Source organism: Brettanomyces nanus, chromosome 1 (assembly GCF_011074865.1).
Source record: "Brettanomyces nanus chromosome 1, complete sequence".
In the NCBI taxonomy this organism is placed as follows: domain Eukaryota; kingdom Fungi; phylum Ascomycota; class Pichiomycetes; order Pichiales; family Pichiaceae; genus Brettanomyces; species Brettanomyces nanus.
The window spans coordinates 1,941,149-1,955,896 of NC_052374.1; the positions used below are offsets into that span (position 1 = coordinate 1,941,149).

The 14,748-nt window shown below is 41.7% G+C and overlaps 5 protein-coding genes across 5 annotated transcripts; 1 reads left to right on the forward strand and 4 right to left on the reverse strand.

Annotated features, from left to right (window-relative positions):
* Positions 1-34: 34 nt before the first annotated feature.
* FOA43_000897 (uncharacterized protein) lies at positions 35-487 on the forward strand (the record flags this gene model as incomplete). The annotated part of the gene is made up of 1 exon (XM_038921222.1): positions 35-487. The coding sequence occupies one exon, from the start codon at positions 35-37 to the stop codon at positions 485-487; it is 453 nt and encodes a 150-aa protein (XP_038777150.1).
* Positions 488-559: 72 nt separating this feature from the next.
* Positions 560-2,806, reverse strand: FOA43_000898 (uncharacterized protein; the record flags this gene model as incomplete). Its single annotated transcript, XM_038921223.1, has 1 exon — positions 560-2,806. One exon carries the CDS (start codon positions 2,804-2,806, stop codon positions 560-562), a length of 2,247 nt encoding a protein of 748 aa, XP_038777151.1.
* A 1,402-nt stretch (positions 2,807-4,208) lies between these two features.
* On the reverse strand, positions 4,209-5,203 carry ANB1 (translation initiation factor eIF5A; the record flags this gene model as incomplete). Its single annotated transcript, XM_038921224.1, has 2 exons — positions 4,209-4,664; positions 5,189-5,203. The coding sequence occupies 2 exons, from the start codon at positions 5,201-5,203 to the stop codon at positions 4,209-4,211; spliced, it is 471 nt and encodes a 156-aa protein (XP_038777152.1).
* A 389-nt stretch (positions 5,204-5,592) lies between these two features.
* On the reverse strand, positions 5,593-9,428 carry FOA43_000900 (uncharacterized protein; the record flags this gene model as incomplete). The annotated part of the gene is made up of 2 exons (XM_038921225.1): positions 5,593-9,359; positions 9,422-9,428. The coding sequence occupies 2 exons, from the start codon at positions 9,426-9,428 to the stop codon at positions 5,593-5,595; spliced, it is 3,774 nt and encodes a 1,257-aa protein (XP_038777153.1).
* A 1,311-nt stretch (positions 9,429-10,739) lies between these two features.
* FOA43_000901 (uncharacterized protein) lies at positions 10,740-14,577 on the reverse strand (the record flags this gene model as incomplete). The annotated part of the gene is made up of 3 exons (XM_038921226.1): positions 10,740-12,584; positions 12,717-12,739; positions 13,209-14,577. The coding sequence occupies 3 exons, from the start codon at positions 14,575-14,577 to the stop codon at positions 10,740-10,742; spliced, it is 3,237 nt and encodes a 1,078-aa protein (XP_038777154.1).
* Between the last annotated feature and the right edge of the window lie 171 nt (positions 14,578-14,748).

Consider the following 14,748-nt stretch of genomic DNA (forward strand, 5'->3'; position numbering starts at 1 on the left):
CTCTCTTGTAATTAGCAGTACTTGAATAATTACCATGCCTGCTCTCACTGACGTTCCAATCAAACTTATTATAGGTGCCGGTAAGGCAGCGCCTACTCCTCCTGTGGGTCCTGCTCTTGGCTCTAAGGGAGTAAAAGCCATTGATTTCTGCCGAGAGTTCAATGCTAGAACTGCACACTATAAGCCTGAGGTTCCTATTCCAGTGAAGGTTAATGTTCATCCGGATAGAACTTTCAATTTTAGTATAAAATCGCCTACTACCTCATGGCTTCTTCTTCAAGCATCCGAGAAACAGAAGGGTTCTGACAGTCTGGGAAAAGGTCGTTTCGAAAAGCAAGGGTACCTCTCAGAGCTCAGTTTGAAGCACATCTACGAGGTTGCCAAAATTAAGAAAACTGATGCTGCCCACTCCGACATGCCTCTCAAGGATATATGTAAAGGTGTCATCAGTACTGCTAGGGCTCTAGGTATTAAGGTGGTGCCATAAGGTATGTAAGACACAGTTAATGATTATCATGTAAATACAATGCAATATAGTATATGTGTATATATCTATACTTCAACGGCGACGATTACGCTTTCTTCTAGTTTTCTGACTCAGTGCGGTCGAGTCGGAAACATCTGCTTCCACTTTTCTCTTTCTGTTGTTGTCTTTGTCGTCAGCGTCGTTAGTGTCGTCATCGTCGTCAGCGTCGCCCTCTTTATCTATCTTGACGCTCTTATGCGTTAGTCTACTATAAAATAGCACGTAAGCGCTTGGATCGCTTAACGCTTCCGCTGGTTTAATCCTGTTCACATATTCATCATCGTAGGTGGCCCACGTGCCATCCGGTTGACGGCAGTGCGCAATGTAGTGCCCTGAGGAAACAGATCTACCCTGATGTAGGATGACAGCAATCAATTTGTACCTCGTCGGTGTTTTCATAGATGTGGTGTACTCCGAAAGGTCCAACACCTCAGGATAGGCGACCTTGGCCTTGACTTTCATCGACGAGGTGCCGTTAAACCTGAAACGCTTAAGATGGATGGCTAAAGTTTCTGGTGCTCGTTCAATTGTGGACACCTTGACTGCTGCTGTAGTCTTCTTACAGTTTTCACACACGTATCCACTTCGATCACGTTTGTCCGTTCGGAGCATTTCTGGAGAAAAGAAGTATTTGATAGAGTTTTCGATAAAGTAAACAGAAGATGGTTCTGCGCCATGTCCAGGGTGTTGTCGATTATCAGACGGCTTTGAATCTGCGGCCTGTGATGAATTTTGGTCGTTACCCTCAACAGATTGAGATTTCTGTTTCTCCTCTTGTTGTTGTGGTGTAGTCTCCTTGGAACTCTGTCTAGATTCTTCTTGCTGGATTTTGTTCTCCTCTTTAGCAAGCAGGATTCTCTGCCTCAACAACTCAGACAGTTGCGTCTTGGCAGTTTTTCCTGTATCATCATTGGCTCCGATCTGTTTCCGTAGCTGTGACATTTGTTGGACACTTAGCAGATTACTGGCTCGACGTCTTTTATTTTCAAGACCAAGAGAGAGATCATAGAACTCCTGTTGGGTTGTAGAAATGTGGCCACAGTTTCGACAAGTCACAGTCTGATTAAGAAGGCCTCCAAAGATATCGTAGATAATGCTTTTATTAAGCTTGACGCCTTTAGGAGTGGATTCCTCTTGCAATCTCGACATAAGAGACATAAAATATTCATGGGAATCCTCCTGTTGCCATTCCGACATCGTGCAGTTGATGTCGCTCAACTTTCGAATGAGTTTCTTTGGATTAATATAGAGAACCTTTCGATTACCCTTTCTGTCCATTTGGCACATTTTGCATACGGTGTCAGCGAGAACCCTCGTCACTGAGTTTGGTTTGATTACATCAGTGTGCTTATCATAATGAACTTCAACGAGATAATGCATTAATGCAGGAATGTGACACATAGCTTGCACTGCAGAATTCATGTAGCACGTGACACCATGATTAAGGAGACCTACACTTGGAGGACGATCTTTGAATTCCCTCCATGACTTGTACAACCGATTGCAACCGTTTGATCCTCGGTCTTCGTCCTCTTCGTTGAGGTCATAAAATTGATCTGAAGGAATTCTTGCCTGTAGTGATATGCTTTTTGCCAAATCATCTTCAGGTGATGTAGGAGGGGTCTCTTTAGATTTGAGAATTTCATCATCGTTCAAGCCAGCATCGTCGTTGTAATTACCTTCTTCTTCCTCTTCTTCTTCTTTTTCCTTTCCCTCTATCTCTTCATTCTCGTCATCGCTGTCACTATCTGCGTAAATATCTTTCTTGAGGTCACTTTTCAAACGGTCCGTATCTTCTTCTTCTTCTTCTTCTTCTTCTTCGGAGTCCCCACTCAGATTCCCATTGTTCTCTTCATCTTCTGACTCTTCTGTATCTTCATCAGCAGTTTGAAAATCTTCGTCGCTCTCTGAATCATCATCTTCTTCCTCTTCCTTGCTTTCAATCACCTTCTTTTGCTCCTCCTTCTTTCGTTTAGCGTCTCTTTTAACATCCTTTCTCTCCCTCTTAGATAAAAACTTTCGTCCTGTATATTGTGCAACAGCCTCTGCAACAGATTTAGGCCTTGTCATACTACCTTTGTTTTCACGCGGATTGTCAATTTGTGCTTCTTTTTCCTGGTGTATAGGCGTAGATGTATTGAACGTAACGTAGGATGACGGTTTGATGTTCACAGTGTCTGGATATTGTGCAGCTTTGAATGTAAGCGGCACGGAAAGTAACTTGTCGATCAGAGGAGAAAGGTACGTTTCTTTTCCCTGCTTTGTCTTTGGTGTTGACATACGAGTATTGCGCGGGTCAAAATGATATGTATAGCGATAGGATTATATCTCGATCTGCCTTTAGATAGACTATTTTATTGTCCCCGTTCTTCTTCTCAGCGCTTGTTTTTTTGCAATATCCTAGTACTTATACCGAATCAAGTATAAAAATTAAAAGATGGCACGATAGATAATCCTTAGTGGTTTACCGATTTGCCCTATTGATATACAATAAAAACACGTAAAGCATAGGCAAAAAAAATATCAAAAAAATTAGAAAAAAATTCGAGAGATAAAAGAAAAAATAAAAAAACCTAAAAAATTGCGAGCCGCCTTAAGGAGATTTGGTAATGCCGACTTTGGTGCGTTCGGTTCTTTTTATGCTTTTCTTCTTCCAGCGTGAAAAATTTTTAGTATGGGAACGGCTGTAGAAATCCACTGTAAAGGCCGAGGAAACGGTTCTGCGATGCAGTACTGAACGGTGAGCGAACAGTAACTGAACGGTGACTGAACAGTGACTGAACAGTGACATGATTACACTCAACACTACAGCTTAGGTAAGGAAAGATTGGTTGCTTGAATATTTATGGTAATCTTCTTTTTAGGTTGGCTTTGGTGAACTAAATAGTTATAAACTAGATTGTCTTTTGTGCATCCCTGCACCATTTTTATATACGCTGATCTGTGAATATCAATCATAATAGCTTCCTCGGTCTCGCTCGGCCTCTGCTAGAACTGCTTATCCATTTCTCAAGATCGACCTAGAATGGCAATCCAATTCATAGTATGTTTGAATCGACAGGGAAGCGTTCGACTCAGTAAATGGTATGTACCGATTTCAAACCAACAACAGCTACAGACAATACGCAAAGTGCATAAACTCATCTCATCCCGAGACCATAGAAAGCAGTCGAATTTCGTACAGTTTGAGAACCACAAACTGGTGTACAGACGTTACAACGGTCTCTTTTTTGTATTATCAATCGGCTCCCAGGATAACGAACTAAGCTACTTAGAAGTGATTCCTCTTTTTGTAGAGGTATTGGACAATTACTTTGATGACGTGTGCGAGATGGACCTTATCTTTAACTTCCATAAGGTCTATGCAGTTTTGGGCGAGATTATCTTGGGAGGCGAATTACAAGAGACTAATAAGGAAGTGATACTTAGCAGGTTAAATAGTATGGATAAGCTATAATATAAGCAACATCTTCTTGAGGAAATAGAAAAACAGTTAAGTTAGACTTGTACATATGTGCAAAAGGCAACATCATGAAGGAACTCAAAAGGTAATGAAAAGAAAAAAAACATAAAGAAAACAGAGAGTGTAATGTCAGTTAGTTTTCTTCATTTCATTTTAAACAACTTCAATGTGTAATAATCTTTGAGGGTGCATATAAAGCACCAAAAAAACTCAAGCCATTTAAGAGGAAGGAGCTTCTCTGTAGGAGATGCAAGCCTCCTCGTCCAGAGCAGAGACAATGGTAACGACAATTTCCTTACCATCATCAAAGTCGGCCTGTAGTTTGTCTCCCAAATCTCCCTCCGGGGCCTTAACATCTTGCTTAGTCTCACCAGAGTCAGTCATCATGTTCAAGTAACCATCATCGATGTCTAACAACTCAAGTTCGGTTCTCTTAACGAAAGGAACCTCAACGTTATGAGTAGATGGAGACAAATCCTCGTACTTTCTTTGAGTGAAAATATCTAAACCAACCAAATGGACCTTAGCGTGACCATGCTTACCAGTTTTAGAGGTAGACATGCCAACAACCTTGCATGGTCTGCCCTTGATAACAACGAAACCGCCCTTTCTCAAGGCGGAACACTGCAGAGGGTATGTCAAAGAGGAGCCAGCGTCGGCAACCTCAAAGTTGTGCTATATAATTGTTAGTATGCCGCGATTGAGAACAATATATGAGAGAACAATGCGAGAAAAAAAAACTATTTGGTCGTCTGTGTCCAAAAAAAAATTTTCTTCTCATTAGCTGAGTGAACGAGTTCAATGTGACCGCGCAAGGCGAATCAATTGAGAAGGTTCACCGCGAGACGAATGGGAGGGGGGGCCGGAAGGAGAAAGAGGTTGAAAAAAAAATCCTATCGATCGACAACAGAGGCCACCAAAAACAGAGGGGGGAGAGGAGGGGGGGAGGCAAAAAGATTATGTCGACATGAATTGTTGGTCAATTATGGATAATACGGGACCATATAAATTCTTGTGTACTAAGACCTTTGCAAAAAGTAATGATGTTGACAAACGTAAATAATGTGCTGTCCTAAAACAAACCAAGTATTAACTAAGGCCAGCCCTTCTTAATATGGCAGTACCCTCCAGTTTCAGTCTCTTCCGATACCACTCATCGCAATTCCACTGCTATCGCAGTTCTATTGAATAATACTTACTTCTTCTTCAGTCATTTTGTACGAATAGATGAATAGTCAGTGCAGTGCTGATAAACAACTACTATGAATATACTAAAAAATCAAGAAAAAAGAGAGGTGTATAGAGAGTTAAGAGAGCGAACTGCGTGCCAAAAAAAAAGTTGGAAATCTCTCCTGCAGCTCATTGCAGGGGACAAAATAAACCAAGGAAAGAAGAGGAAAAAAAAATTTCAGGTCTTTTTATCTTCTTGACCGCGCCATCAAGGTCTTGGTGGTGTTGAATTCCTGAAACTTCCTGACACCAGTATTCTTAGGGCTGAAAAAGGATCATTTTGAGATATCGGTCCGTTAGGGATTTTACCTCGTTGCATTAATTCTCTATAATCTTTATAAAGTTGAATCTGTTCACCCAATTTTAAATAACATTACACTTTGTACTTTGAACCAGCAGCTAAGACTCTCAAATCCCCTACTATTTCTTCATTGCTAAGACCCATCGGCTTTGTATAAGCCTTGGTAAACTTAGCTCTTATTTCCTTTTCATCCAGAGTCAGATATTTCACCCTATCACCATCTGCCACACGCGTATCCAGGGAGCTGATCACATTAAGTCCATTCTTCTTCAAATTTTTTTGCAATATGGACGATGATGACGAATGATTCATAGGCAAGCTAACTCCGTTTTCTTCGTCGATTGGATAGTATTTAGCGTAAGGATCATTGTGTGGTGAGACAGAGTTATCATCCGGCGAGTTATGACGGCTCGACCTACCATCATACTTCATGAGTTCACACAGATCTGATAAAAGTGACTTGACACGGAAAAACTCGATCAATTCGACGATATCCGATTGGTCTGCTACTTCTGAATACCCGCTTCGCAGAATATACTGCTCGTAGAGTTTGGATTTGTAGTCCGTGAAATCAAAAAAGTCAACATCGCTTAACATCGGCGCAAGTTCGTCAGAAATCGGGAACTTTGTCTGCAACTTATCGGTGATAGCCACGCTGCCTCTCATTCTTCTGGATATTCGTGACACCGCCACTGATGCCGATGATGATGATTCTGGAGATGATAGCGATGTATTCGTAGTGTTGCGTTTTCCTGCTCCTGATCCTGATCCTGATCCTGACATATTAGGCAACGTCATGTACTGGCTTCTAGCTCCCTGTGCATTGTATACATCCTTTGCAAGTCCGGACGCACCATCGGTGGCTTCGGCGTCTGTTTCTGCCCTGCCTCGAATCTCAAACTTCTCCCGCAATTGGGTTTTCACTCTCCGCTCCTCCTTCACAAAATTCCTCCACAACTTCTCTGACTTGGAAGAATTTACATAAAACATCTGGTCCTTGTTTCCTGTCAATGCATGCCTGTTTCTCAGCAAAAATTTCTTAAATTTCAAAAGTCTTGTTGTGTAGTCCAAGCAAATCGAGCTGTAGGTCGCCAGTAGTTCATCCAGATACTGAGAGAACGCTTTGTCATTCCTATACTCACAAAAAAGTTCTTCTCGAACTATATCATAATCCCTAATCTCCATTAAATCCTTCTCCAATCCAACCATACTCTTGTTTCTCTTTTCATTCTCGATCTCCTCATTCAACGAGTTAAATTTCGTGATATAATAGGATTTCCTTGAAACATAGTTTTTCAACTGCTGACTGGAATCGCTGCCTAGCCACGTATAATAATCCACCATCTCTTTGTGACTAAGAACAACTGGTGTTATTTCCACTTGCATTTTTACACCAACATGGCATCTCGCATAGCACTCCTCTGAAATCAGACAAAGTCTTATAGCTGCAAGCTTGTCCGTATTGCTTAGTTTCGCTCTCTTTTTGGTACGAGCTTGGGGCATGACTCGCTTCCTAGGCATATTCAACGAGGGAACTGGTTCATCTGCTGAAAAAACTGTTGCAACTTTCGAATCGGATCCAGAATTCTCAGAGTTAGGGAGAATCTCAAGCATATCACCCTCCCACACAGGCTTCACCGTAGGGATGATGTGGTCTTCGGTTACCACCGGAGCATACTGCATGGGAATAAGTAATCCTTGAGGTGACATCATCATAGGAATAAAGCCCTCGGGTATAGCTGGTATTGCGGGTAAGGTTGCGGACGTTGGAAAGCTCTTTTTGAGTTGTTCTACCAATTCTTGCGAATTCTTGATCAACGAAAGCGACTTGACAACATTAGTATTAGTCTTCTGCATAAAGCTTGCTTGCTCACAGGTCAACTCAGGTGTCCGCGGAATAATCTGGACAATGTTCTGGGTGGCCTGTAATTGCTTCTCCTTCTCAACGGTGGCAGCCACTGAACCTATTGTTTTAGGAGGACTTGGAGGTAATTCTGAAGTGTTGTCATTCTCTTGCTCCGATGCCTCATCCTCTGTAGCATCATTATCGTTCAATCGTTTTGGCAATTCCATTTTCTTCTCTGGTTGTTCTTCGGAGGCTTTTGAAGTGATATCATCCTCTAAATCTGGTTGCACTACCTTCTCTGGTGACAATTCCATTTCTGAAATAATATTCTTAGGGTCTAACTTATTTTCAATCAACTTGGGCTTGGACTCCTGTGGTTCCTTATGTAAATTAATATGCGGCAGCCCTCTTGAATCCTTGAAGTTCTGCAATTGCTCTATTTCTTGCATCTCTTCCATGCCATTTAATTCATCTTCTTTTTCTCCTTCATCAATTCGTAACTTGAAGCTAGATAGCACTCCCAGCCTCTTGTTACGATCAGAATATTGACTGGCAAGCAGCTCGTTGAGTTTCTGCTGCTCCAGAGATAATCTGATGCGAGGTTTGCGCGACTGTGTATTCATGACTACCACTAGCTTGGAATCTGGTGTCTTGCTAATGTTATGGCCATTATTATTGCCTCCTTTTCCTATCTGTTTGGATATAGAGGACGACGAGGAAAACGAAGAGTCAGCTGAATCAGATGTATCCCCATTTTCATGATTTGACTTCTCGTGTATGCTCGTCGAATGTGCAATAGCAGAGAACTCTCTCTGAGGAGTGTGCAGTTCTGTAGAAAGCGACGGCGTTCGCCAAGCTCCTTTAGAAACATTTTTCGGTGTTTCTCTTTGAATATCCCTGTTTAGCATGCTGATCTCTCCGAACGCTTCGTTCGAAAGCTTCGAAGGTGCCGAATGACGTTCTACATGACGCATGTCTATCTGGGAATCTTGTTTGTCGATGTTGTTGCGAGTATCTGGCAAGTCCATTCGATAAATAGATCCAGAAGATGAAGACGCCGGGTACTGAGCCAAATAGGACGGTCTTCTGTCCGGAGCAAATCGTGCAGTGCCGGAATAGCTCAGAGGAGCAGCATTGTTTTGCCCATTATTGCTTTTTGCAACTGTACTATAAGAATAAGCGGTGCGATAGGTCGGAATAACATTTGTGTGGTCATGTTCGGAAGTTAGAGTAGAAGAATTGTAGCCATACGGTTCGCAGTTATATCCCATAGGTAATTGTGGTTGTGACGGTGATGCTCTTTGTTGTGAAAGTATGGCAGAAGCTCCTTGTGGAGGGACTTGCGAGGAGTCCTGTTGCTGTGGAGCTTGTATATACCCAGTATGATATGCCATCTGGCCTGTTTGAAAGGGAAAGGTACTCTGAGGTATCACATAGCCTTGTGAAGGGGATGCATAATTGATAGGAGAATATGACGTAGATGGAAAGCGTGTGGCAGTTCGTTGAGATTGTTGAAGCCCCCCAGGAACCTCCGGATAGAAAGTCTTGGGGCTGAATTCTTTCGGTGGATAATCTTGTTGCATTCTGTTAGTGCTTCCGTTCGTGTCGAACTTGATTTCACCCGTAAGAGAAGAAATTGGTGGAAGAATGGTGGTTCTTCGGCTGTGAAGACCGTTAGAACCCGAGGGAACTGTGACACCCAAGCCAGAAGTTGACGAAGATCCAGTGCGGCCCATGGACGCTATGGAAGATACAGATCCGACGGGTCTGATTTGTCCAATAGATCCAATATGCCCCAAAGATCCAATATGTCCGATGGATCCAATAGGTCCCATAGATCCAATTTGTCCAATAGATCCGAGGTGGCCAACAGCCCCAGTCAGTCCAACCGGTCCTACCGGACCAATGGGTCCAACCGGTCTAGCAGATCCAATAAGTCCCATGGTTGCAACAGGTCTCGCGGGTCCAATGCCCCCAATAGATGGGGCCGTGGCTGCAGGCTCAGAGAGTCCAGGGGTCATGCCCTGTCCATTGGAGATATCCTGCATGTTTGACGCGTCATGTCGATTACCCATATTACCCTCCTGCTCAGTGCCTGCAGTGCGTTGAAAGGATTGCATTGTAATCATATTCTGTGAGGAGCAGCGACGATCTTGAATGTAAAAGGTTAACAGGAAAATAATCAACACCAAAAAAAATCTTAGAAAAATAAACTGAATAAATTCAAGTAGCCAAATAAAAATAAAAATTAGAGGTGGTTCAAATGTCTAGTGCCTTCCCAGTTGATAATTGAAAGAAACGTGTAAGTAGGCAATTTGAAACTGGCGACAATTGGCGAAAGAAGATCTTCCTTTTTTTCTTGTTCTTGTTGTTGCCGATGCTCTTTGTAAGCTAATAAATCTTTACAATATCCACCTAAAGTATATGACACAATGGAATGGATAGAAAAACCTTGGAAAATATATGCAGTTGGGAAACTATAAAAGAAAAGTAAAGGCTGTCAAACGGAAAAAATGTATGCTTCACTATCTCTTGTTCAGTTTAATAAGAAAAGTCTGCTGAAAATGCACATAGACGAAAGAAAGGAATGCGCATGCAGCACATCATTAAAAAAAATTCCTACTTAAATGGTAGCTTATGCTAATTTGGGTGAGATAGAAATGGTTAACAGCACCACATGGGACGTTAGATTTCTGATTCTTTTTCATTTCCGACCGTTTCTTAGTAATTCATTACTCGTATGAGGAGCTCGTTAAAGAGCAGATTTGCATTCTACGTAGAGCTTTATTATTGATATTATAATAGGGAATACCAAGCTGCAGTGCTTCAGTGGATTAGTTTAAAAAGCGAATATGCAACTAGCCGTACGGTCTGAACGGCAGAATAATAATTTGCGTACTTTTCTTATACTACTTTTATTTTAACTCAAGTCTAACTTCTTTACAAAGCAAAATCAAAATACCGAAACACAAGATAATCATTACTGAAAAGTTTGATAACTCAGTCAGTATCTAACGCCTTTAACTCAGATTATACGTTTCCCGATTCAAAATTCTATGCACCAATAGAAATATAATATGATATTGCTAGCAGAAGTTTAGAGAATTAAAATATATTGGTTATTTGCAAGCAAGGTACTTAAATAGATATTAAAAAACATACAGACACAAAGCACAGAACATCGGCATCACTGCCGACCAAAATGCTTACGGAGATACCTCGGTTCTCTAATTGACACGAAGAAAAGCAAAATAATCAATAAGCCAAAAAGAAACGACAACAATCCCATTGAACACCTAAAGATAGAAAAAAGAAACGTGACTTCTGCAAGTCTCTTCTTTGGGAAGGATCGCTGGTAGTTTTAAGAAGATCGTTAAAATGTATTGTCCTTTCTAAAGAACTGTCTCCACTCCTTGGCAGTTCTAGACGTGGCCCAGTCCGAATTCCTTGCCAATCCCGAATTGGTGCAGTCAATAATTTTCAGAATTTTTCTCGACTTACTTTGCACCAAAATATCACGGACTGTATGCTTATCAATCCAGACAGAGCTGCGTAGCCTCAATATTTGTAGATGCTCAAGTTTCATGATGTACGGCCAAATAGAATTGATCGTCAAGCTATGCAATTCTGGATCCCGGAAATCAATCTCTCGAACGGTATCGGACCAATATATTGGCTTGTTCATCTTATATTTGGCTAGTTGTTGCTCTTTCCTTTTAACTTCTGCTTGATCCACCACTAAAAGCATCGATCTATACTCATGATTGGAAGGAACGGTACCTCTCAAGCATCGAACTTTACCCCTGGAAACTTCCCAATCAAAATATTCGTAATCGTCCAATTTGAAATCTACACTCCAAGAAATTCCACTCAAATTGATTTCAGTCAAATTCTCACATTCTTCCATAATATGTAAGATGTAACCGATTGGAATATCTCTTGCAAAACAGTACTGTTTGAAAAACTCGTTCTGTTGAGGATGTAGGGTCGAAAACGGTCTTGATATGTCTTTCCGACTCTGGAAAAGTCGCTGTCTTATACCAGACTGTTTAGCCTTATTCCAATGCCGTCTCTTTCTATAATGATGATGATTGATAGGTTTTGTATCACTACGACAGGAATCTGAAATCCGAATCATAGCTGCATTCCATACTGTTTTCATCGAATTAAAAAACCCCGGCTGGGCGATAATCCCATAAGAGTTCGGGTAAAAATATTCTATCGGTCCTGTCTTGTGTGAGGAAGGATTGAGCTTGAAGTCATCATCAACCCCATTTTCGCCGTCCTCGTAGCCTTCTTCGTCAAACGAATCGTCGTCAGTATCCTCGTTAACAGTAGTATTTGTAATCATACTGCTATGTCTTGCAGGGAAAGAATGGCGGTGGCCACCACCAATAGTACCAAATCCTTCAGAATCCTGATAGTTATACATAGAAAAAAGCGAGTTAACAGAGTCACACGAAGAGCCCTGCCGAGAAGATTGTGATGAAAGCAAGGAGGTCGTTGACCACAGGGATTTAGGATTGCAACCATGGTGGTTCATTGAAGGGGAATAAATAGGATTCCTGGAAAATTCATCTGGGATTACGTGAGGAGGAACAAACGATGTAGACGATGGAAGAGTATTGCCAACCCCACTATATAGTGGATTGAATCTGTATTTAAAGTCCCTCCATCCAGCAAGAATTCGGCGTTCACCATTGGCCATAAGTAAATCGTCATACTGACCACCACAACTGCCAAATACAATATTGGTAGCGAATTGATCCCATTCGTCTTCTTTCAACTCAATGCCAATTTGAATCCGAGAGAAGTCAATCTTCCTGACGAGTAAGGCAAGCTGTTTGTTGATATTGATTGTCTGCACAAACTGGGATAAGCGGAAGGTTGTTGTAATGTAGGGGTCTTCATACAAAATACGCTTAGCCAGCTCATTGAACTTTTTGCTCACATACAAAAGACACACCAGAGAAGTAATCTGATGGGCATCCTGTCTAAGATTTTGAAACACCTGAAGGATGACCTCGTCCGGTAAATCCAAAATGGAAACTCTGTTGATGCTCTTCCTACTTCTGAACGATTTGATGGAAAAATTGTCCGATGCAGCGTCAATGATCTTTTGCTTGGTATTGCTAAGTGGTGTAATGAGAAGCGATCTATATTTTGTTAGCAAACTATTCTCCGGCTGTTTTTTCTGCGTATCAAAGTATTGATGGCTCTGATAATCATAGCCTTGTTCCGGGTTGATCAAAGATCTTTAGGGTGGGAGATACCTGCTAAAATCGTAGTAGTCGTCACATGAATAGTCTATCGCCGATAAATTGTCAGCTGAGCTACAAGCTGAACTTACAGCAGTAACTGGAGTATCCGAGTCTTGGACCACCATGTCAACGGCCACTGGATTTAATTCCATTATCAAAACTAAAGGAGGCGAAGGGTAAAAAAAGGACTCGCACTAAGCCAAAGCAAAATCACTATATGCATGATCTCCACATTTAAGTCAGGAAATATTTATGTCCTATCGATATCGAAACTTTATCTGAGCCACGGTGGGGATATTTCCGGAAATAGATAAGAAGGGGAATTGTTTTCGGCATTTGTAAGGAGGTTGCAGGGAGTACTGGATAGTATAGGATATCCAATATCAGTGTAAAACATATTATCTCTACTGCGCATAGGCTAATTCAATTTTAGATCCATTTCTGCTCTTCAATTTAATTGTTATCGGTGACATCGTGATGTATTCTACTATCTTCCAATTATATTATTAAGGCAGACTAAATAAGCTGCCAGATAGCAAAGTAATATATCCTCTACTGTTCTCTCATCCCTTAAATAAGACTCTTAAAATCTTCTGGGTCCTCCCTCATCAATCCTTGCTTCTGCTCAGCCAAGCGTAGCCATTTGACATGCTTAAAGTTAGGGTCGTTCTTGGTGGACTGCATTATCTTAACAATCGAATCCTCTGCAACCATTAAGCAGATCGCATCGTAACCACCTGCCCCAGGAACAACACCGCCCAAACAGCCATTCAGTTCTAGGCAGCTATTCAATAGCTTGGTTTGTTCGTCAGGCTCAATCTCTGCTCCCGATTCAACCGTCATAACTTTCAGCCACTTACGGATATTTTTGACAGACTCAACTACATCTACCAAGAGCTTTTCTGAACCTTCAGCATCAATTTCTGAAGCGGAATGAGTGTTCAAGTAAGCCAAAAGTTTAGCATAGCCGACTTTATCAGTTTCAGAAGCAGTCTGTAAGTCTTCCAACGACTTAACGAGTCTCATGTTCGAATCGTTAAGTTCCGTCCATACTGCCAAAGCTCTCTGTGTATTCTCCTTTCTCCATTTCATCACTTTGGATACTAATTTGGGGGTCTCTGAACCTCCAGCAACATCCCCCATTATAATATGAATGCCTGGAACCATACAGCATTGCTTGTGCTCGATCTTCCAGTCGGTGTTATCAATCAATTTCTGCAATCCCTTGGCGAATTGAGACATTTCTAGATCCAGCAACTTATTGATCAAGTCCGGTTGGAATCTTCTGTAGACAATAGAGCCATAAACAGCGGATGCCACGTCAAAGCCAGAGCCGACTTTCCCCTGAGCAATCGAGTGAGCCACCTGAGAAAGATTATGCAGACAATTCAAAGTCTTTGCATTTTCACTCGCACTTTTCTTAAAGAAATCGGGTCCCTTGTAACAGACCAAAAGTGCCGCAGTTAAAGACGTAACTAGACCGGCACTTGAACCTAGGCCGGTCTTTGGAACCTGATTAATGGGAATATTATGATAATGAAAAGTTCTTTTACCGTTCGTGGAAGCCTTAGGAATAGAATCGGCCTGGGTATGGTAACCTGAATCAGAAAAGATTGTGATGGAGATCTCATAGTTGGTGGAGGGTTTCAAATAGGAAAGTACCGTCAAAATGGTGGATTTGACAAAGGGGTTTTTCCGTCCATTCTCTTCGGTAATGTTCAAATCAGGAAGCCTAGTAATATCAAGGCTATAAGCCCAAACTCCTTGTTTGAACTGAGGAGAGTTCACTGTGATTTTTGTTATGTCATCCTCACCTAACGTCTTCAAAGAAGTCACAGCAGCGTGCATTCTGGCCGAAAGAGCTACAACAAAGGCCTCATAATCAGGATCAAGTACGAGGTAACCTCCCGCCAAAAGGGCCTTACCAGGAGAGCTAAATACTGTATTCATAGCGAGTGAACTAACGCCGACAGCAAGGAAAATAAGAAGGAACAAGCTGAAGATAATCAAGAATGTATTTATTATGCTTCGTTCCCCGTCCGGGTGAAAAATAAACCTCAAATTAAACGACCCGCGGAAACGTATGCATCCCGCGGAGACACAATCGGAGGCAGATCTGGA